At 42.1% G+C, this 23,630-nt stretch overlaps 1 protein-coding gene across 12 annotated transcripts in view; it reads right to left on the bottom strand.

Moving 5' to 3' along the window:
• myocd (myocardin) overlaps positions 1-23,630 on the bottom strand; it is a 123,330-nt gene that overhangs the window by 29,006 nt on the left and 70,694 nt on the right. For 8 of the 12 annotated variants that reach the window (XM_056771759.1, XM_056771764.1, XM_056771762.1 and 5 more), the window contains exon 4: positions 12,462-12,494. The exons of 2 other annotated variants lie outside the window; for them this stretch is intronic. In XM_056771759.1, coding sequence (XP_056627737.1) covers positions 12,462-12,494 — 33 coding nt within the window. Of the gene's footprint in view, positions 1-6,322; positions 6,586-12,461; positions 12,495-23,630 lie in introns of those variants that run through there. 2 more of the 12 variants (XM_056771766.1, XM_056771770.1) reach the window with 1 other exon arrangement.

Raw genomic sequence — 23,630 nt, 5'->3', positions numbered from 1 at the left:
TGTGGCATGCAGTGGGTGAACATGCCATCTCCGTTTTAGCCCTTTTTTAAAGTAGCAACAACACAAAATCTCCTGCGTTTCCTTGTCGAGCAGCTGCTCGCAAGACGCCATTCTTAATGATCTGACATAATTCCGGTAAAATTCCTACTTTTCTTCTACTTCCTGCGGATTTACAGAACGATTTCGTTTGTGCGCCCACTGTCGTTTCAAAGAATATCTCAACGGCGAACGCGTCAAGTATAAACGTCTCGTCCGTTTGGGGAGTTCCTCGCGCAGACAGCGGAGGCTCGCGAAGCGGAGCCAGGCTCGAGCATAAACAGGCCTTAATGGGTGTTTTTTAGGCGTAACGTGCAGTAAACCAATCTGAGTCTCATCTCTCATTCCCTTTAGGAGCTACTTGCGCTCGCGCCATGGCGGATTCGCTATTTAGACGTTAGAGTTTGAAAGAGCAAAGACTGGACGCTTCTCCAGAGAGGAAAGGCATCTACAGGACAAGCAGAATTTTTATCTTTATGTCCACAATAATCATCTTTTACGTTGAACTCCATTTATTTTTATATTCCATTCCATTCCATTTTCTACCGCTTATCCGAACTACCTCGGGTCACGGGGAGCCTGCGCCTATCTCAGGAGTCATCGGGCATCAAGGCAGGATACACCCTGGATGGAGTGCCAACCCATCGCAGGGCTTTATTTTTATATTTTATTTTATATTTTTGTTATTTTAAATAACCAAAAAATTGCTGTTTTTTTTCACTTCCTCAAACACGCATAAAATGCGCCTGAAAACACCTCATTTTCTTGCGCCGCGTTGCGCTGGGTGTATGATTAGGCCCCAGTGTTAAAAAGTTCTCTATAGTTATCGTGGTGTGAACAGGCCTTAGGTTGGCTTGTTTTCTTTTCAAACGTATTCTTGAAACACATGCCTTGATTAACATATGGACACGCACCAGTTCTTGCACTTGTCTATGTTCATTTGTTTGAAAATTTGTTCTTTCATTTATCACCGCAGTCAAACAGCCAGCTGCGTAATTGTGCAGTCGACACCAGAGCAACCCAATTGACTGATGGCCACATATTCAGTCATACCTCTGATATCATGCAAAAGCAATCTGCATACATCTGCTTTTGTTTAGGTCACATACTGGGCAACCTGTGCTTCTGTGTCCGATGCCAGCAACTGTCATGGACTGCAAGTATGTGGACAAACAAGAAAACTTTAATGATGTTCAGCTTTGGCACACAGAAACATCCTATCAGGCGCAAACAATACTGGCAGCCACTTGTACGATCGCTGATATGAAGTCGGACTGTAAATGCCAAAGTACAAGTCTATTTTTGTCAGACAGAACGAAACTTAATCCGAACAAATCTACATCAAATTTAAATGCGTCGTGTTTTTTGTTCTTCAGAAATAGTCATCGAACCGCTAACGTTTTGTTTTCACTAGACGCACTTAAAGGCAAAGCCTCCTGATCCAGAAACAGGTGAATTAATAAATGCTGAAAGTGGAAAAATGCCTCCTGGCAGCGGCAAAACATTTAACCTGGGTGAAAAGAAAGCGCTAGACCCCATGATTGCCCTGAGTGATTGCCCTAAAAAAGAACGATCACTTTGAGACGAACTGGATCACATAAGCCTTTTACCAATGAAAACCAGATGTGCTGACTCAGTTGCATAAAAATAACTGCTAAAGTTGTCTTCGAGGCATATACCTGCAAAACAACTTGTACCCTGTGTAATTTGTCCAAATGACTGCAATTACGCATTAACAATGCAATTGCACAATACACATGCTATCCTCGAATATCTTCATTTCAATTTTTAACATATCCAGAGTACAAATTGTCCTTCACAAGGCAATGGCATTGCTCATTGCTCAAGACTGTCACAGATGTTTTGGTTGTAAAAATGAGACATGGATGGTGTTCATATGCGTTAAAGCGGAGGTAACACGCAGTTTCTGCCAATCTCACATTAATCTTGAGTACCTATAAGAGCATTTCACACTTGAAATCGTTAAACCCGGGTTATTCTAAACCCCAGGAATCCTGGGTTATTTGTTTCACACTGCTTTAAATTTACCAGGGTTATGAGATAACTAGGTATTCGTTACCTGATGTTTTTCAACTGAACATCACTAAACCCTGGGTTAACATTCTTATCTGCATATTTGCGGCGTCAACAGTCATGTTTGGATAAATACTGCAGCGTCAAGCTGAATGAATAAAAACAGTGCGTGGTCACTTTAAATAACCAAATGCCTCCTTGTTCTGCATCGGGGAAAAAATGACGCCTCGCAAATCCTTTTTGGCTGTTTTAAGCCTCCTAAAATTGTCTTACTCAAATAAATAAAAACATTTCACATTTCACATTTAGTCATTTAGCAGACGCTTTTATCCAAAGCGACTTACAAGTGGGGTAGATAATGGAAGCAATTAGGACAGCATAAGTACAACAAAAGCATAAGTGCAATCAAAAAGAAGACTAGTCTCATATAACCTAACACAGTATACGGAACCATTCATTCATTCATACATTTTTTTTTTTTTTTAGAGTAGAGAAGAGAAGAGTAGAGAAGAAAAGAGTCAGAACAGATCAGTCAGATGTTGGCGGAAGAGATGTGTTTTCAGGCGTTTCTTAAAGATGGCTACAGAATCTGCAGATCTTGTAGCAGTGGGCAGATCATTCCACATATGTGGAACAGATCCGGAAAAGGTGCGCAAGAGAGATTTTTTACCATGTTAAGCTTTTTTTAAAAACTCAAAGGATTGTTTACACAGAGTTTCTGTGACTGTACACAGCTTGTAAAATTAGGTAAGCGCTTTTCAGTTTTTGATTGGATGTCTGTTGCTAAGCGTCTGGTCGTATAATTATACCCCTGCTTCGTTTCACAATGCGCACGTTTGGCACCGCATTGCAGGGTTAATCCTGGAAAAGCAGCGCTAACCCTGCTTCGGAGCAGGGTTTCCTAACCACGGGTAAAATGCGGGGATAACCCGCTTCAAAATTACAAGTGTGAAACGTTTGTTTAACCGTTGTCCAAAGTGGGGTTTAAAATGAAAATTACCCAGGGTTTAGTACAGTGTGAAAAGCCCTACAGAGTAGTATAGCATACTTCATATCTTCCAAAAGTATTTAGTTTGATCACACTTATAAAAGACAGATACAGCTGTACGATAATTTCTGAAAACAGTCGAGCTCCTGGAATGCGTCATCGCATAATCCTTGCATAACTTTTGATTAACTATAAATTTGTGTTGTTTATATAATGCACATATAAAACGATTGCCAACAAACACAGACATTTGACTCAGGTTCACTTATTGCGTACAGTTCATATCAGGCATCTTTTAGCCCTGGGACCGCTCCAGCTATCAAATTCAATCAATCTGCAAATCCAGCGTTAAATTCAACATTTATGTAAAATTGAGCACAGCAATTTCGTGCACAGACAAATATGGATGAAAGCACATTGATGGGCGTTCTCTATCTCTCGCTCTCGCTGGTTGATGTGTGGGCATGTTTTTCCGTGAGAATTGTCAAATAAGGGTCTAAGAAAACTTGTTACGTAACGGATATTCATGCTCGACAAAGACTTTCCGAAACCTGTACGAACCCTGGCGAAGTTGACCATGTTAAGCATGAGGCAACCATAACTCAGTATGGCTAATTTATATTTGATAAGAAGTATTCGCACATATATAGAAACTGAGTCTTGATATCTTTGCGTATCTAAGCGTAGAAGTTTAAGACATTGTTGTGATCTCGTCTAAATTTCAAGAGAAGACAAACGTGATATTACTAGGGTATCTCAGACAAAATAAGCTGGAGACAAAAGAAAAAGTCTCCATTCACTGGTAATGTAATCTCACTGCTATCTCAAAGAAACAACAGAGAAATGAAGGGACTCTCATAATGTGATGATTGTTATGCGAAAATGGTTTATTTTAGTTTAACTTCAAAGTCATGAAGGACTGCACGCCTAAACAAATCCCCTGAACTTTGATGTTAACGGCACTGACTGTAAATAGCAAGGCTGTAATCTTGACAAGACACAGGCAGCCCCAACACATGCACATGCCACATTCATACAAATACCCGGATGCCAGATTATGCTTGTGTGTGATGATGTACATTGCAAAGCATTGCTCCCAAAGTTCATGACACCAAATGCCAACTTGAACATGATATAGACAGCTGTTTCCATGGGAGCTAAGGGCATCCAAATTGTTGTGTGGTCCTGGCATCTCCCCTCAATGTAGCACAAGGGAACCTGTTTAATTTGCTTGAGATTTAATGAAAAACATATGGCATGAAACTATTTCTAATGAATGAGACTGCCATGTGGGGCGAATGATGGCAGAGGTATGCTGGGTGAATTTAAGGCTGTCAACCAGGGAACCGAGAATTTCGTCAGCTATTCTGTGAGCATTCCCTCTACCCGCACCAATGCTTACATGAAAACAAAAAGTAGGTGTGATTCATTTATAGCCCTTTAAAATGTGTATGCCCTTACAGCTACAATGACAAAACTGCATGCAAACAGATTTTTTTCTAATATAAAGCAGTATAATCCATTATTGTCATTTTCTTTCCTGAGAGATGAGTTAAATAGAACTATTCAGTTTACCATAATTCCTGTCCTTAAATTTTTACCATACAAAAAACTACTATAAAATAAATCTGATATACTGTAATACACATGATGAGTTAAAGGCATAGTTCACCCAAAAATGAAAATTCTGTCATCATGTACTGACCCTTAAGCTGTTCTAAACCGGTTTTAATTTTATTGTTCGGTTTTACACAAAGAAAGATATTTGGAAGAATGATTGTAACTTAACAATTCTGGGGCACTATTGACTGCCATAGTAGAAAAAAACTATTACTATGGAAGTCAATGGCGCTCCAGAAGTATTTGGATTTCCACATTCTTCAAAATTTCTTCTTTTGTGTTCAGTAGAATAAAGAAATGAATACACGTTTGAAAACTTGAGAGTCAATGATGACCAAATTTTTTATTTTGGGGTGAACTATCCCTTTAAATACCACTGGTTTCAAACATCTAGTCAACCAATCCTATTATCAGAAAAAGTTTGGTAGAGCCTCAAACAGCTTTTGATAATCCTACCGAATCACACGAGTGTACTTAACCTCAATAGACTTCAGTACTGAAAGTGACATCTTCAATTGTCAAATTGTATGAGATGCGAGAGCCAAGTTACATAATCTCTTCGCAGTGGTGGGAGTGGGCTGGCTATCATGTCCTGTTGACCCTGTCGATGAACCTCATTGAGCCAAAAGCATCCTTAGGGAAAACACTGTAAGATTCCTATCAGATTTAGAGCAGCTCAATCACACAGTCCCAAAAACAGAACGAAAGCTCCAGTTAGTCGTGACACAGCTCAACTGTCCCACAACAAGCATATAGTTAAATTCACATCCATAGAGTATAAGAACACTGAAACAGTGTGTGAGACATTCCCATCAAGCCTTTGTGTGGACCAGAATATAAGGTCTTCACTTCCTTTGAGCATAGGGGTCATTTCCCTTCGCTTAAGGAAAAACTAAATTTTGTCTGTAATTTTGTCTGGTATGCCGTTACTGTACCAACCTGAATGACGCATAATCAAATCTAATGTTTAAGAACTGTAGCCGAGCAAAAGTTTTTCCTTTGAGTTGACAGAGGGTCTGAATTCTGCCGATTTGGTTTTTCAGTAACACTTTCCTCAGAAAGGTGGCAGCATTGTTCAAAATACATTTACACTTTACATTAAATTGGCCCTTGGTAGAAAACTGTTAAAAAGAGATACATAAAGAAAGATGGATAGAGAAATTGTTTGAAAAGGAAGTTGACTATAAAGCAAGGGAAAAAGAGCACTTCACCTGTTCTGTGTATTGCTGAGTAACTAAAAAGTGTAATTTAGGAGATTATCTTTGGTTTCTTGATAAGGAGACAATGTTTGATAACCTTTGACCCCTCTATCATGGCTCGTGAAGCATTTAGAGGAGTGCAGTATGTTGGAAGCAGTGTGTGTAAAAGCATTTACAATGATACACAGGTAGAAAGTGAAGTGTTGTCAAATGTTTCAAACTATGTGTAAATGTTACCAGACTTCGTGTAGATCTTAAATATTTCACTTTATGCTCCAATATAAAGTTCTATATCATACAGGATGTCAAAACAATGTTAATACAACTACATAATTGTTTACCTATTACAAATTGTTGATTATTCAATTTTTGATTTCACGTCCAGACTGTTACATGTTACAAATGAAAGACCTCCAGTACACCCACCGACAAAAACCAACCTCACCTGATTTAAACTTGCTACGTATCAGAATGGAATGTTCAGAGCCCAGTAGAGTCATTCTGCCCAGCGTATGTTTCCAGTGTCAAAGCATCAACAGAACGATCACTTCAGTTCTTCCAGTCCCACCTATCATAGCATGTTATCAACCGTCTGCCTGCGAGAGTGAGCACAGACCTCCTAAACGCATGCACAAACAAATCTGACTGAGGGTCTCTCTGAGAACATGCGCAGCTTCAGAGAGAGGGGCTTTGGTCCCATATAGCACTGATTCTCTACTCCATGAGAGAGAAACTGATATGCCTTCGCTTCTGGGAGGGTCTTAAAGCAGAGGGGGCTCGACTGAGCCCCTCCCTCCCATAGACACACTCTAGGCACAGTAGTGGGCTGCTGCCCCCACTGTGCCAGAGAGAGTACACACGCACAGACGCCTACGGACACACAGACAAACCATGATTTTTTCTTTAGTGAGCAAAGTTTGACAACTATGTGATCTTAATTAATAATATAAACAAATATGATTGTTTTTTATTTTGAGCAGTGGGAGAGTTTAATACTTTGGTTCCCATATGATCTCTCAAGCATTCAAATGATGTACATGTCTCACTCTCCAGTCTGTAGTGGTGCGGTCACATCCTCATTTTTCCACATAGGCCACACATTAAACAAGCATGTCGCTGCCCCCCAAGAGCTGGCACAGAACACTACCAGAACCGTTGTTCTTGGAGAAGCTTATTGTGCGATTAGCTGTAAGAACATGTAGAATTCCGAGAACACAAGAACGGCTGTGTTTGTTTGAGCAAGCCTTTAAAATGAATTAAATCAAAAGCGAACAAATATGGTTTTAAAAATAGCACATCGTCCCACGGGGCTCTCGTGGCAGTGCCCATTCGTTCACCCTATTTAATGCTTTCCCCTCCTTGATGTTGAGATACAGTTGGTACAGCTGGGAATGCAGCCACTAGGTTTACTAACGGGCGTGTCGCCACCCCTGGAGTATGCGCTATCATCCTGACCTCCCCTTTTCGAGAGCCCCGCGGCCGCTTGGCTCGGTTTTTGAAGCACTTTAGTTGGATTTTAAGCAAACCGAAAGACTTAAACTTGCTAATGGCACCGCAATCCGTCCACTCCCTCTGCCACGCGTAGTAGACTGCCGTCCAATATACAACTCGGGTCAAATATTTACATTAGTACATCTTGAGTTGCGAACCGACCATTTTTCTTTCTAAAGAGCGTTTGGCCGCACACATTTCCCCTTGACCGGAGTTTGGAAGGCTTAATTAGCAGGTGAAAGTACTTAAAGGCACGGTACAACCTCAAAGTTTGACAGCGAACACAGAGCATCCTTGTGAAATTCCTCAGAGGGTCACTGAGTCCCGTTTTAATCCCTCCCTTTAATTAGGCCCAGTGTCTAAAGCTGTGACATGTTTCATCTGAGCAGATTCTCAGCAGCAGCCTGCTGTGACACCTTGGGGTATAAATCACGGCCGTGCGGATATGATATATGATTGTATACAGTCATACCGCGCAGAGATGGCTAGACACACGCATGTTCTATAACACTGTATCCATCTTAAAAGTGTTAGTCGAGTGCCATAACATAACTTTGTGGACGCTGGAGTTTTTCCTCATGGGATTCAGTGTTTTAAACCATATTGGATTCATCAGAGTCATTATCTTTCAAGATGTGTTTATTGGCATACTGAAAGAAGATTTTATTAATGTTAAGAGAAAAGAAAACCGTGAACATGAAGTCTAGTATACATGTTATCTGTGTTATTCAATGTGTTTGCGAATTTAAAACATTGATTATTAGCTTTAAACTTTTAACTTTAATAGATTAGATTTTTGTCTTTTGGGGTAGATTTTAAAATGCAGTGAAACTAAATTATACAAAATATAATTAAATATTATATAAAGAACAGCCGGTTTGTAATTTGAATAATGAAAAAGTCAAGTGACCCATTTTTTGTCATTTATAATTCATATCTTTTAACTACTGCTTACATTTTCTAATGCCAGGAATCGTCATATCTTGAGACGATGTAAAAATACTTTTTTAACAATGTATTAGTATAATTATATAATAAGCTCCATCCCAACTGTTTTAAGCAGAAGTTCTTTCTCAGTCCAGAAGACAGGGAGTGGGGCCCCGACTCTGTGTCCGGCTCCATGCTTTTTGGCTTTGTCTCAGCAGCCATCAGACGGGGGTCCTGCACACAGACAACCAAGGGAGTAGCTGCAGCCTGCGGGGTCCCGACTGGAGCCAGTCAGGCCAGGGATGGGAGGGGTAAGAGGAAGAGAAGAAGGACAGTGGATAGAAAAAAAGAGATATACAGAGACAAGAGAAAGTGATAGAAAGAGACATGAATGAGACACAGAGGACATGGGGGAATGAAATAGTCTGGCGTTGGAAAAAATTTGAATGAAAAAAGTGCAGTGAGGTGCAAAGATCCAAACTTCTGACAGGACGTTGAAAATCTGGGATTCAAAATCTAATAGAAATATCCAAAGTATTTCAGCAAACTAATTTAAATAACAAAACATTAAGGATTTTGAAAAATGTATTTGAAAGAAATGTTATGACCAAATTTTTTTGCACTATTTCTAGCTCACTAATCAAATAAGCGTTTTTGTGACCATGTTTGACCATGTTCCTTTCATTATTGTTGGTCTGTAAAACATGTCTCAAAACATGCTGAACAACCTGTTCATCTGGTTTACACTAAAATGACCCTGACTGTGAAATTCAGGCAACAGTCGCAATCTAATTATGAGATTAGGAGCATCAAAGTCAGCCCAAAAATGACAAAATTAGGTCATTTTTATGTGTACTTACTTCTGTAAATATAAATAAATAAATTATGTGACAGATGTTTATATACAATACTCTCGTTTTTTTATAAACTAATAATAATAAACAATTTTAACTACACTCTTAAAAAAAGAGATGAACCATCTTTTTAAAAGATTTAAAGATCCTTTGACTGAATGGTTCTTTGTGGAACCAAGAATGTTTTTTCTGTGGCATCGTTGTGAAGAACCTTTTAAGCACCTTTATTTTTAAGAGTGTACTGAATCGTTAGGTCTGGTCCTTGATTCTGATTGTTGCCGGTTGTGCCGTGTACTAAGCCGTAAAATTCCATCAAGCAAAAGGCTGACCGCCCCTGGTTCTTCTACTGGTAACCCAAAATAATATTGGCTCGACATAGTTTTATCTTTATCTTATGTAATTTACAGGGAGGTGTTCTTTGCGGAGATATACTGCTGGGCAGCGCATGCCTTTAAAACATTTATATGTTTCTATACTAAAAATACATACATAATGCAGTATACTAAATCCCTCAAATTTGTGATATTTTAACCTCGCACTTAAATTAGAATGTAAAGAATGCGATTTTGCTGTTTATGATCATGTAATCATATACAGTATAAAGAGGAGCAGAGGGGGGACTAAACAGATACGACCCAATATCACAACACCTAACAAAAGGTCTCTTTTTCACAAAGTTTTTGAACTATCCAGCCGCACAGCGTTGAGAGACGTTAGATTACAAGGAGAAACTTTTTTTAGATTATTAGAAACTTTTTTAAATGTCATCGCATAGACGCAGTGAAAGGAGGAGAATCAAGGGTAGCAGCAGACTGAGGCAAAACAACAGAGACAGCAGCTGGATCATATCTTTCTGAGGTCCACGGGTCTCAGTTACCTCTCCAGTGTTTAATGACTCTTCTGCTTACTGTCCCTAGAACACAGACTCAGAAAGATAACCACATCCACAGGTAAACACTCCCCAATGTGTTTTTTCAAACATCTGTCTAATACGTAGAAAGAGCCTGAAAATATGTCTCTCTCTCGGCATGTGCACGCAAACCAATGCAAGACATTTGTTTAGGTCCTTTATCAGTCTTGGAGGTAATGACTTCTTTAAGAAAAAGCTCTGCTGAGAATCTAGTCAGAAACAGAAAGTTCCTGCGAATCACATATTAATATTCCTGTTAATGTTCCAACGAAACTTTGATAGCTCAGTGGAATTATCAAACTGGGCTTTGCATGATTCATTGGTTTTATCAGCCTAAATCAAACATTATCAGAGAAACTGGTGAGTTCTCACGCATTGCTTTTGGTCCCCTTTCTCTTCGGTATCATTGTTTTTTTTAATGTTGGGGGGAAGTGTCTGTTATGGTTATGTAGAGAATCAAGTTAAACACATATCGTTAACCCAAACTGGTATTTCATTAGACATTGGTCAGGAGAAGGCAAAAAAATCTGAAGTGACAAGCAGAGAACTCGGGCCAAATCCTCACGAGGACGTTATGTTATGGTTGGGACGTTCATTTGAAATGGGATTTCTCAAAGTTAAACACTGGGTTATTATGGTGCCTTGGTAGCAATTGACTTTGCCTTTTCATCTGACAGTCTTGATTCAGGAATTTGGCAGGGTAGGGAATAAATATGAATGATTTTAGCATAAAGGCAAGTGCACCCCTGCATCAGTTGGGCTTTGTGCTAACTCCCTGTTATTAGCTGTACTTCAACTTTGAAAGTAACTCAAAGGCCCCGCCAACTCTAAAATTCAATAAATATTAGTTCTGTAGACTTAAATTGTGCCTAATAGGAGTCATTTTCCATGAATTATGTTCAAAATAGAGCCTGCAACTCTTAAAAGTAGCAAATGGCCTGTGAAAAGAGTTTTATCTTTGGATTCTCACACTTAGATCAAACTAAATAATGAATTTAATTTATCTATGAGGGTTTTGATTTTTTGCCAAATAGGTCAGAACTCTTGATAAACAGAATATCTGTAGTATATTAAATAAAACAACATGATTTACATTTTATGTTGTATATACGTTACATAAAAACACTGTTCACCTTCTGAAACCTTGTATCTCCTAAATTAGTAATTTTCGTATATAATTTGCATGATCTTCCTTGTTTGTCACTGGGTTTTGCAAATATCAAACCAATATGAAGTTTTAAAGAGTTCCTGTTGACTTTGAGAACACAGTATTTGTTTTATTTTGAAAGTTTAATCCATTTTCTGAAAACAGAGACTTGCAACAATCTAGTCTCATACACAACTATAATAATTCTCATAGAAAATAAACATTGAATTTGTCAATTTAAAAAACTTGTAGGCCACAGTAAAGCATACAACACTCCTTGATAATGCAACAAATCCATCATTATAACTTTCTATTGAATATACCCAGTATCAGACATGCTTAATTCCCCCTTTTACCTCTGGAAGAACAAAAACGGTTGTTTTCCAACAGGTAAACCGGGATCGGTTTTCACATCTTGATTTATGATTGGAAAGAAAGGGTTGTTTATGTTTTGATCAGGTCTCTGAACTACACGTCACACTTGTCCTTGTTTAGTCTAAAAACTACTTTATACGTTGAGGTATTTGCCGTTTCAGGCAGTGTCATTTCAGTCTCGTGAGCATAGAGTTATGTATTCCCACTATATATAACTTCTTCAAGAGCTTGAAAGGACGTCAAAAAGACATTTGTGAGATTTGGATGTATTGTGGGAATATTATGAAGATGTTACACAGTGTAAAACACTGCTATTACATTCCTCTTGTTTATGGTGGCTATTAAACCTGAACCTCACGTTTGTCTGTGCAACATATGTATATTCTTCATTTTTCTTTTCTTGTCATCTTTGCAGATTGTCTTAGTGATATCATGCATACCGTAGGTTTTTCATTATTTAACAAGAAGATTTCATTTGTGATCATATTATAGCTGCACTGGTGATTGAGATTTAGGTTATAGCAAGTGCTGTTATGTTCTTTTTTTTGGTATGAAACAGAATTGAAATTGTTTGTGTAAAGGTCCAGTGTATGGAATTTATCAGGATCTAGGGGTGAGGTTGCGAATTGCAACCTACTGTAGAAGCATTTGGTGTATGTTGATAGTAGAAATAGATCATTTTAAGTAAAAAAAAAAACCTCTTCATTATGTAGGGTCTTTATACACCTCTGAAGACATAGTTATGTATATTATATTGCATTTCTGTCAACAGATCTTCCAAAAAATTACACAACAATAGTTGCACAAAAATGATAGACTTCACCTCTAAGGAATAACTCTTCCAATTTAAAAGTTAATAAAAAAAACTTTATTTACTCACCCTCTTCCAAACATGTTTGACTTTCTTTCTTCTCTAGGACACAAAACATACAGTAGAAATTTTAAGGAACACAGAAAACCAAATAACATGGCCACCCATTGACTTTCATCGTATGACCACAAAACTACTGAGACATTTTTCATATTGTGTTTCACAAATATGAAAAGAACATCAAACAACTCAAGACAAGAGTGAGTTAATGATGAAATAATTTTTATTTTGGGGTGAACCATCCCTTTCAGTTCTCCATCCAGCTTAGTGCTGGTCAATGCTTGTTTATTGCTCGTTTAGTTACATCTCTGTGACCTTAGACTGTCACTTCTTACAAGTCTTCTGAACATTTTAACATCCCAGTATCACACATTTTCATTCTACTACCAAGTAAATCCTCCGCCACACTGCACGAGCAGCAGATCAGAAAAATGGGTTTTAAATAGCACAAATATTTGCTTTTTCATGTCTTGGATTAAACCGTACACCTCCTAATGATCCAGGCTGAAACATGCTGTCAAGTAGCACATTTCCTCCCTTCCTTGAGGAAAGACCAATGCTATATTTTTGTTGGTATAAGTAAGTTCCCACAATGTCACATGTCATAAAACGTAGCACATTTATTTAGCGGCGATACATGAGCCATATAGTGACCCTGTTAGGCTGGAATCAATAATACCTGTTATGACTTGATCTATGAGAGTATTATTCTTACCTGTTCTTACCAGGTTCTGCCATTCTGTGTTCAAACTAAACATACAATCTTTGTGGCAAAATATTCAGTTAGATGTGATGAAAAATTACGTCACTTATCATCGCTCTGCCCAGCAGATTCGCTACATTAGATTTCAGTATTTCTGCAGTGATAGGTGATCCAGTCAGAGGGGACTTGCTTTCTTTTCAGACTGAAAACCTGAATAAACACGTAGAGGCATATGTTTGCTTTTAACACCCATGAGAGCATGGGTTCTGATAATATTTCATTAACAAAGCAAAAGATCCCCATTATGCCATTCTGTTATTCTGTTCCAACTCAGGTTGCATTGTCTTTTCTAACAAAACTGGTAAAAAAAAGAACCTGTCTGTCCATATTAGCAACGTTTTTACTATCACTTTCGTAAGTTTTGGATAGGACCATCTGCTAAATGTTACATGTAATGTTACTCACAAGCTTTTAATTTTATTTATTTAACTTAAAAGGTTTTTGTGACATCACAACACAAAACTTTCTATAATGGGTTTATTTTGAACGCAGTTACGAAGATTAAACGTGTGTGCTCTTAAAGCACTACTTTCCTTCACTCTTCAAGTTTACAATTCAGGTGATTTTACATTCTTTCAAAGCTCCTCCACAATAAACACCCAGGCAGCTTTTAGCAAACAAAGCTCCAGATATAAACATTATTGTTAGCGCTGAGAGTAATGTGGGAGGCCCGGGGCTCGTGCTGTGGTCAGAGCTTCTGAGTCTGCCAGTGGAGGTCAGACTGACTCTCTACACAAGCTCGGCTGTCTATCACCACATGTGCTTGTGTGACAGATTGGATTACAACTGCCTATAAGTGTCACTTCTGTTTGCTCAAGTCTCAGGCAGTACGGTGTCATCAAGTTTTGTCCACCACGTCACGGAAAAACGGCCAACATCTATGGATTGGTTCACCCAAAAATGATAATTCGGTCAGTATTTGGTCACTCTTGTGTTGTTACAAAACGTTATATCTTTAGAGGAACACAAAAGGAGACATTTTGAAGAATTGTATTATCTAATTCCATTTCAAAGAATTGAGTCTGATGTTTTCAAGCTAAATCAAAAAAAACAAAAGTATTATAGATGCTTTAAGAGATAGTTCACCAAATTTTTTTGGGCATCTTCTCCACAGAACACAAAAGAAGATATTTTGAAGAATGTTGGTAACCACAACAACGGCAGCACCCATTCACTTCTATTGTATAGACCAGAGACTGTATAAAAGATGGGCAGAGTGACGCCGCTTCCTTCCATTGTAATGATGCTAACATGTACGCAAAAATGCAGTTCAGCCTGGGCATGCACAAAAGGAATCGTCTGTGGAGCCAGAGTCAGCCGAGTAGTGATCATGAAGTGCAGCTAGGTATCAAGGTCCTGCCCATATTCCCTAATTACTAAATCGTAAACGAATAAATCATGAATCAATGAAATTTGGTGAATTAAATTTGCATGTCCAGTATAAAAGGAAGCCGGCGTGCAGCATTCATTTACCTTTTGTTCTGAAGAGCCTGAGAGCCTCTCACGACTGCAGCAGAATACGATACGTGTTGCGGCATAAGGGACACAACGTCTCGTTCCCTCCATCAGGGAACTGAGGAAACAGACGTAACCAAGACGTTCCCTTTCTGTCTGTCTCTCGACGTTGTGTCGAGCCGACAGATGGGGTTCCTATGGAAAATGCCACAACGCTGTATCGTGTCACAATCTCTAGCGAAGCGACGGTAACAGGCCTGGGCGTGTCAGCACAAGGCTTTCGTGAAACTGTAACCTTCCAGTGTGGTGGTCGGGGTGTTCCAGAGCTTTCTTGGAGAAAGATGGGTACAGTCCTGACCGGTAACCTTTAACAGACGGAGGCCTTAGCTCTCTACTGGCGAGAGGCCGTCCGGATAGGGTTTACACCAGATGAGCGCGACTTCCTTAATTAGGGATGCGATGCAGAGGCCACTTCCTACCCGGGGGGAGAAATATAGTGGATATGATCTCGCCCTTGGGGGAGATCGCATGGAACGTGCGGACTGAGTAGTTAACTGCAAGGTGGAGGTCCACCTGGGGAAGTTCATGGGTTACCAAGCATGGGACCAACTCAGAGGGGGTATTTCAGACGTCCGGTACCACTAGGTCCGGTTAGAGCTATCTGTGATAGTTCATATGTTCTCCCGGCCTAAGGGGGAAGGCTGCTCTGTGATGGATGGAATGCCTGTTCTTAACCAGTGGTAGGGTAAGAAGAGGGGTAGATAGCACACTGACCAAGCCTGCTGGAGGGTGGGAAGGGGCTTTTGCAGGCATACCCCCCGCCGGATACCAGTCCTACATCTTGTCACGTAGGACGTGGGCTGACACAGGGTTTATGCGAAGATTGTAAAACCTTGCGAAGGTGTTTGGCGTAGCCCAACCCGCAGCTCTACAAATGTCTGCCAGAGAGGCTCCTCTGGCCAGTGCCCAGGAGGGTGCTATACCCCGTGTGGAGTGAGCCCGCAGTGCCAAAGGGCATGGGAGATTCTGTGATCGGCATGCCACTGTGACGGCATCCGCGATCCAGTGCGCCAGTCTTTGTTTGGAGACAGCCTTTCCCTTCTGCTGTCCTCCAAAACAGAAAAAGAGCTGGTCAGAGCTCCTGAAGCTCTGCGTGTGGTCCAAGTAGAGGCGCAGTGCGCATACTGGACACAACACGGATGGGGTTGGGTCTTCCTCCCCGATGGAGAGCGCCTGCAAGTTCACCACTTGGTCCCGGGAGGGAGTCGTGGGAATTTTGGGCACGTATCCGGGCCTGGGTCTCAAGATAACATGAGAGTTGCCAGGGCCGAATTCAAGGCAGTCCGGAGACACGGAGAATGCTTGAAGGTCCCCTACCCTCTTGAAGTCACCATAAGGAGGGCCATCTTACTCGTAAGGTGAGGAAGATCGGACCCTCCTAGGGGCTCAAAGGGGGGCCCAGAGAGGCCCGCCAGGACCACATCAAGGTCCCAAGAGGGTATGGAGCGGAGACGAGGTGGATTCCGCCTTCTCGCGCCCTTTAGGAACCTGGTGACCAGGTCGTGCTGCTCTAGAGACTTTCCATCAACTGAGTCGTGACGAGTGGCGATCGCGGCGATCGCGGCTACATACACTTTCAGTGTCGAGGGGGAGATGTTTGTCTCCATTCTCTTTTGTAAGAAGGACAACACGATCTGATCGAGCACCTCTGTGGGTCTTCTGGTTGAGAGAGACACCAGGACGAGAAGAGTGCCATTTATAGGCGTATAACCACCTAGTCGATGGGGCCCTTGCCTGAGCAGTGGTTTCCGCCACAGAGGAGGGTAGCCTGCTCAGGATCTTCTCGTCCCGTCTAGAGACCAGACATGGAGGTTCCAGAGGTCTGGTCTGGCATGGGCCAGGGGGGGTTGTTGTCAAGAGCATCAGCTCCGAGAGCCAAGTGCGGTTGGGCCAATGTGGCGCAACCAGTAACACCTGATGCTCCTCTTCCATGACCTTGCACAGTGTCTGTGCAAGGAGGCTCACTGGGGGGAAGGCGTACTTCCGCTTGTCCCGCGACCGGCTGTGCGCAAGGGCATCCGTGCCGAGGGGGCCTCAGACAGGGAGTACCAAAGCGGGCAATGGGTGGTGTCGAGGGAGGCGAACAGGTCTACCTGGGCCTGCCCAAACAGCGGGCAATGGGATGTGTCGAGGGAGGCGAACAGGTCTACCTGGGCCTGCCCAAACAGCATTCAAATGAGCTGGACTGTGCGGGGGTGGAGTCGCCACTCTCCGCGAGGCGTATACTGACGAGAGAGCGCGTCGGCTGTCTTGTTCAGTTCGCCTGGGCCCGCTGGGAGCGGATCACCTGCTGACTCCACATTGCAAGTACCACAGCCCACAACTCTAGGAAATCGATATGCCAGTGCAGGCGGGGGCCCGACCAGCGTCCCGCTACTGCGTGCCCGTTGCACACTGCACCCCACCCCTGCAGGGAGGCGTCTGTCGTCACCACAACGTAACCTGCCCAAGAGGGACCATAGTCCGGTGAAAGGCCATGGAAGACCAAGGGGTTAGGGTGCGTCGGTAGAGGGGCGTTATCTCCATGCACCTAGTGCCGGTGTGCCACGCTGTCCTCGGAACTCGACTCTGTAGCCAGTGCTGGAGCGGTCTCATGTGCATCAACCTGAGGGCTATTACCCCCGCCTAGGACGCCATGTGTACGGGGAGCCTCTGAAATTGTTTCAGGGGGACTGCGGGCTGCCTGAAATGTCCCAGGCAGTTCAACACCGACTGTGTGGACAGTTGCGCCGACATGGTGATAGAGTTGAGTTCCATTACGAGAAAGAGGATTCTCTGCACGGGGGAGAGCTTGCTCTTTTCTCGGTTGACCTGTAGTCCCAATCGATCTAGGAGCACCAGGTCCCTTTGTGTACACAACAGATCTCGCGAGTGTGCCAAGATAAGCCAGTCGTCGAGATACTTTAGTACCCGCACACCTTTCTCCCTGAAGAGAGAAAGGGCGTGGCTTCCACGATCTTCGTGAAGACCCGTGGAGACAGGGACAGACCGAAAGGGAGGACTCTGTACTGATTTAACCGCCCCTCGAACACGAACCGTAGGAACGGCCGGTGTAGAGGGAGGATCGAGACATGAAAGTAAGCGTCCTCCAGGTCGATTGCCATTAACCAATTCTGACACCTGATAGATGTCAGAATGCGCCTCTGCGTGAGCATCCGGAACGGCAGCTTGTGAAGGTACTTGTTCAGGGTACGCAGATCTAATATTGGGCGCAACCCACCGTCTTTCTTGGGAACGATGAAGTACGGGCTGTAGAACCCTCTGAACATCTTGGCTTGAGGGACGGACTCGATGGCCTGTTTCGCCAGAAGGGTGGTGACCTCTGCCCGAAGTACGTGGGAGGGTTTCTGGCGAACTGGATCGAGTAGCCAAGACGGTCCGTCCTAATTGGCCACCAAGACAGTGTGGGCAGCTCTTGCCAAGCTCCCAGGGACTGTGACAGGGGGACCAAGGGGAAGGTCTACTTCACCATTCCCACGGGGGCTGGTTTGTCGGCTGGTGGAGCTAACCACTTTTGGTTAGCTCCACCAGGAGAGGGAAGGTTGGCTACGCCGACTTGCCTACCTGGTGGGACAGCTGCACGCACTGTCCGTTTGAGAGTGGTGGCAGCTGTCGTGTATGTACGACCTCATGCCTCGCCAAGGCATGAGGTCGGGTTGCCGAACACAGTTCAGTGGAGTGTGAGATTGGCTGCAAGGGACACCCAGGTCTGCTTCTTCACCGTCGAGAACTGCTGAGCGAAGTCCTCAACGGTGTCAACAAATAGCCCACCCTGCGAGATAGGTGCATCGAGAAAGCAGACCTTCTCGGTGTACCCATTTGCTCTCCTGGACCACTAGCGTGGACATCGTCCGACCCACGGCCCGTGCCGTCACCTTGGTCGCCTGTAGAGCGAGGTCAGTGGCGGCACAGAGATCCTGCATTATACCCGGGTCGGCTCGGCACGCTCCACCTGGGGGATCTCAACGTAGCCTTTGGCTGCCCCACCATCGAGGGAAGTGAGAGAGCTGGAGCTGGTTTTACTGGAGCGAGACGTGAGTGGAGAGCTCCAAGTCTTACACAGCTCCTCATGCACCTCCGGGAAAAATGGCACTGGGGCTGGACGCGGTTTGGCACCGAGCTCCGACCCCATTAACCTTGTATCCAACCCCAAGAGGCAGTGGTGGACACTGCAACCCAATACTCGTGGCTGCCCGGGTTAGCATGGCTGACATCTCAACTTCTGCTTCCTCCTGAGCTCGGAGTCTTCAGGGTCGGATGCCAGCAAGTCTCCCTCCGATGCTGTGAGCGACATCTCATCACGCATCGTTTCCTAATGCGTGCCTGAGGATCCGGACGGTTTGCCACCACCGGTTGGGGAACGGTCAGAAGAGAGAGTTGGGGTGCGAGCGGCCCATGAGCACTTGGCTGGTGGGTTTACACTCGCAGAGGTCCCCACATCACTAACGCTGCTTACACTAGCGGATGAGGGTGCCGCACCTAAAAGAACAGCGGGACATGCCGCGGTGGATAATGCTTAGTCCTGAAAAGAACTTTTTAGAAATATCTCTAACACCTCTGGAACCGCCGAGACGCCCAGGGGAAGGTCGCTGCAGGTTGGGTAGATCCGCTGCTCTACGTCCAAGATCCGGCAATGTAATCTTTGAAGTATTTGCTTTGTTCTTAGTCATGAGCGATTGCTCTGAAGAACAAAAGGTAAATAAATGCTGCACGCCGTCTTTCTTTTATACCGGATATCCGGGGGCGGAGACCAGCAGGCAAATTTCGTTCGCCAAATTTCATTGGCCTCTTCTATAGTAGTCAGAGTTGATTGGTTCTCAAGGGCGAACCCCATCTGTCGGCTCGACGTCGAGAGACAGACAGATAGGGAAGGTGGGTTTATGGGAAGTCTTTGTCTTCAAGGTTTTTTTTGTTCAGTTTTGGTTTTCCCCCATTGTGGGGTTTTGTTTTGATTAATAACAGTTTGAGTTATTGTACCGCAGCCTGCGCCTGGGTGCTTCCTTCCTATCGATCGTGACAGAACGATAAACAAAACACAACGGACAGCCATGGACTGCAAGCAGTCTCCGCTGCGATCTCTCCAGGCCCATGTCCTGTTCGGCCTGCGCCAGAAGGATTGCGGTGTGCCCGGAAGTTCCTGGCAGCTGCAGTGGACACGGAGTTCAGTGAGGTAGAGCTCAAGCTCATTTTCAACTGCTGCCTCACTGAGGCCCTAAAGTCGGCGGAGACTGAGTTGCTGAGGCTTCTGGGTTTTGGGGACATGGTCAGGTTCATCAAGAACCGGGACAAGCCCTGGCCCTCAGTCCCAGCCTGGGCCATCCTGGCCGTCGTGTCCTTGGGGGACTCAGCGTTGTCTGCCTCGAAGGGAGGGAGTCTCATGAGATGGCATCTGAGCCCTCTCCCACGGAGCCAGCCGTACTCCCTGTTGCATTTCCCCAACCAGAAAATCCACTTGCTTGCATTTGATATATTTCCATCTTGCCAAACACGTCTCATCCGGGAAGCAAAGAGAGGAGGCAGCAGCCTTTATTATTCCGTGGAGTCATGAAAATGGTTGTTATTGCTAGCTAGCAAGCTAGTCAAAGATTCTTCATTTGTTTAGAATAAGCGACAAAAGGCTCCCAAGATGTTGGGGTCATGTCACAGTCAGCACACCCGTGGTCATGCCACTGTCATATACTGTAAATTTGGAACATTGAGAAGACAAATTAAGCTTTTTGGGTGAACAATTTATTCGAACACATCCTGTAAACTAACATTAATTTTATGTAATAAACTTTTCTGAATCTTTAAATAGACCTATATGAATGAAGCATTTCCAAAATTGTACACTTATTTTTGACGACATACAACAAAATCCAGTAACTCAGAGATGACGTATTTTTGTAGGCTAACCTAGATTTAATCAATGCACAAGTTCCCTCGACCAGAAGTCTATGCGCAATGTTGTGGTTATGGCAGGACTGTGTCATGTGACCGTTCTCTCGTGAGATGCAAGTTGAGCAGATAGATGCGTGATATGTTTTCTGTTTTCCTCCAGTCCACTCCAAAACACCTACTTACACATGATGACATGTGGAGCTTTCACTGGTCACATACTTTACAGAACATACATTATACTGATCTGCTTCTCAGTGTAGGTGTCTGAATGCATCCATTACTTTAAAAAGTGACAAATTGCTTTTATGGAAGCTAGGTTTGTTTCATTGTATGTTTAACAGTAATATATACATTAATTTATAAATGCAAATGTATTATAAGTGGTGTGTCTTTTTTATTTGGTCAATAAATGTCCATGCATTTACGTATCTGCGTAAATTATTTTTTATGCACTTGCTCAATAACAGATATGAACATGCTATGGTGTGCCATATGCCATGATAACTTTTACTATGTTCTTATATACTTAATACTGTATGTCATATTGTGGTAATGTTAAATTGCATAAGCAAATTCTATTAGCTGAAGTCATTAGCAATAAATATTTTTTTTTTGTTTTAAAAACAAGGTACAGACAAAGCCATACAGAACTAGTCTGTGACCCCAGAAGTGACATCAGTGAAGTCACTGAAGTCTACAGAATACCTATAGGCTGTACGGTCTGGAACGCTCTGGAAGTTTCTTCAACTGGAAATTATTTTTGGCAGGGAAAGCAACATTAACATCTGTTTTAATTATAGCTGTGAAAGTAACTATGTATAAAATGGCAGCACAGCCATAACATGCAGTAACAGCACACCTGCCTTTACAGCACTGTAGTTTAAACAACACGGCCTCTTCTACCATTGGTCAGATAAGCAGGTAGTCCTGTACCAAATTGTCACTGATTACATTTCGTTACACTGATTACAAAAGAAAAGTTAAATAATACAGAATAATCGTATAATTTCATTTAAAAAAAATTCATTTAAATAATATACAACTAATCGTATAATTTCCTTTTTAAATTTCACGAGTTCACACTTACATATATTGAATAGGAACAGTTATGCGTATTTGGCGTGCTGTCCTAGGGGAGTCTAGAATTTTGCCTCTGGCTCGGCCCGAACCAAGAGCACACGGTTTCAGGATTAAGAAGTGAGTTTTGCGGCGAAGGGGTTTGTGGAGAGATGCTAGAAAGCTGTCGAAGAACTGAGGTAAGTGATGTGGATTTATACCCTTTGGTGTGCTCCTCCCATGTAATTACATTTACATTTATGCATTTGGCAGACGCTTTTATCCAAAGCCACTTACATTGCATCATCCATAAGGTAAAAAATCTCTCTCGCGCACCTTCTCCGGATCTGTTCCACCTATGTGGAATGATCTGCCCACTGCTACAAGATCTGCAGATTCTGTAGCCATCTTTAAGAAACGCCTGAAAACAAATCTCTTCCGCCAACATCTGACTGATCTGTTCTGACTCTTTTCTTCTCTACTCTTTTCTTCTCTACTCTAAAATAAAAAATAAAAAAAAATTATGAATGAATGGTTCTGTATACTGTGTTAGGTTATATGAGACTAGTCTTCTTTTTGATTGCACTTATACTTTTGTTGTACTTATGCTGTCCTAATTGCTTCCATTATCTACCCCACTTGTAAGTCGCTTTGGATAAAAGCGTCTGCTAAATGACTGAATGTAAATGTCATCCTATACATTTTTTAAATTTAGGTATCTGCAATCCCCTGGGATCGAACCCACAACCTTGCAATGCTCTTACCACTGAGCTACAGGAAAGCTAATTAGGTTGATTAACTGAAGTGTTCCTCCCAAACTTTGTTTATAAAACATCATAGAGTAAAATGTGTGTTTTGGTTTACAAACTGATTAGCATTCTGTGAAACACTCTGACCTGTATGATGTATGTTGTCTTATAGAATCGCTCAGATGTCAGTTCTTGCAGAAATTTCAATATAAATTGGTATTTTGTTGTTTGTGTTTTTGCTGTTTCCCATAGCTGCTGATATTTCAGTGGAAACCTTTAAAAATATGACCCCATCCGTCATGTTTTCTTTGGCCTTTTAGAATAGGCAACTTTCAAAAGAAATGTAAGGCAGCGTTTGATTGATTTCCCATATTAAGCTTTAATGAATTCCACAGCTAACTCGGCATACACATAACCTGCACTTCTGATGTGAACATGCGTTATTTGAAACGACAGGGAATAAAGACGGAGGCATTTAGATATGACAGTTCGACGCTGATATCTGATATTCGTTTACTCCAATGACAAAGTATATAAGACCGTTATAAAAAATACTATTTAATAATACATGTACAAAGAATGATTGAATAGCCAATGGAAATTATTTTACTTCAAGGTTACAGCTGCAGAACACCAGAGAGCCATAAAGTACCAATTTATTGATGGTGTAATCACTATTCACAAAAGTCTTATCTAATCCATCTTAAACCACTATCAAAGACCTCTCGCTGCTATCATGGCTTTAATCTGACAAGGTACATGTTCATAGAATTTATTTAAAATTGCATCCAAGAGTTCTGAACATGTTGTTTTTTCTTGGCAGGTGCTTTAAAATGGTAATGCATATATAAAGAATTTGAACTTATTTTGTACATACACGCAACTACAAATTCATCATTAAATGTTTTATCACCATTTACCTTATTTCAAAACTGTATGATTTTCTTTCTTGGAGAAGATATTTTGAAGAATGTTTTGTAGAACCGAACAATGGCAGTACTCATCGATTTGCATTGGTTTTGTGTCTTTACTATAGAAGTGAATTGGTACCGCTATTGTTCGGTTACCAACATTCTTTAAAAAAAAAGTCACACAGGTTTGAAATGACACGTGGGTGAGTAAATGATGACAGATTTTCAGTTTCGGGTGAACTATCCTTCATTATCCCTAATAATGCAAAAAAGATGGATTAATAACAAATCTCTAAAATGTTAT

Source organism: Triplophysa dalaica, chromosome 17 (genome assembly GCF_015846415.1).
Source record: "Triplophysa dalaica isolate WHDGS20190420 chromosome 17, ASM1584641v1, whole genome shotgun sequence".
NCBI lineage: Eukaryota > Metazoa > Chordata > Actinopteri > Cypriniformes > Nemacheilidae > Triplophysa > Triplophysa dalaica.
The sequence above is the reverse complement of the archived record's forward strand: the minus strand, read 5'-3'. Positions and strand labels throughout refer to the sequence as shown.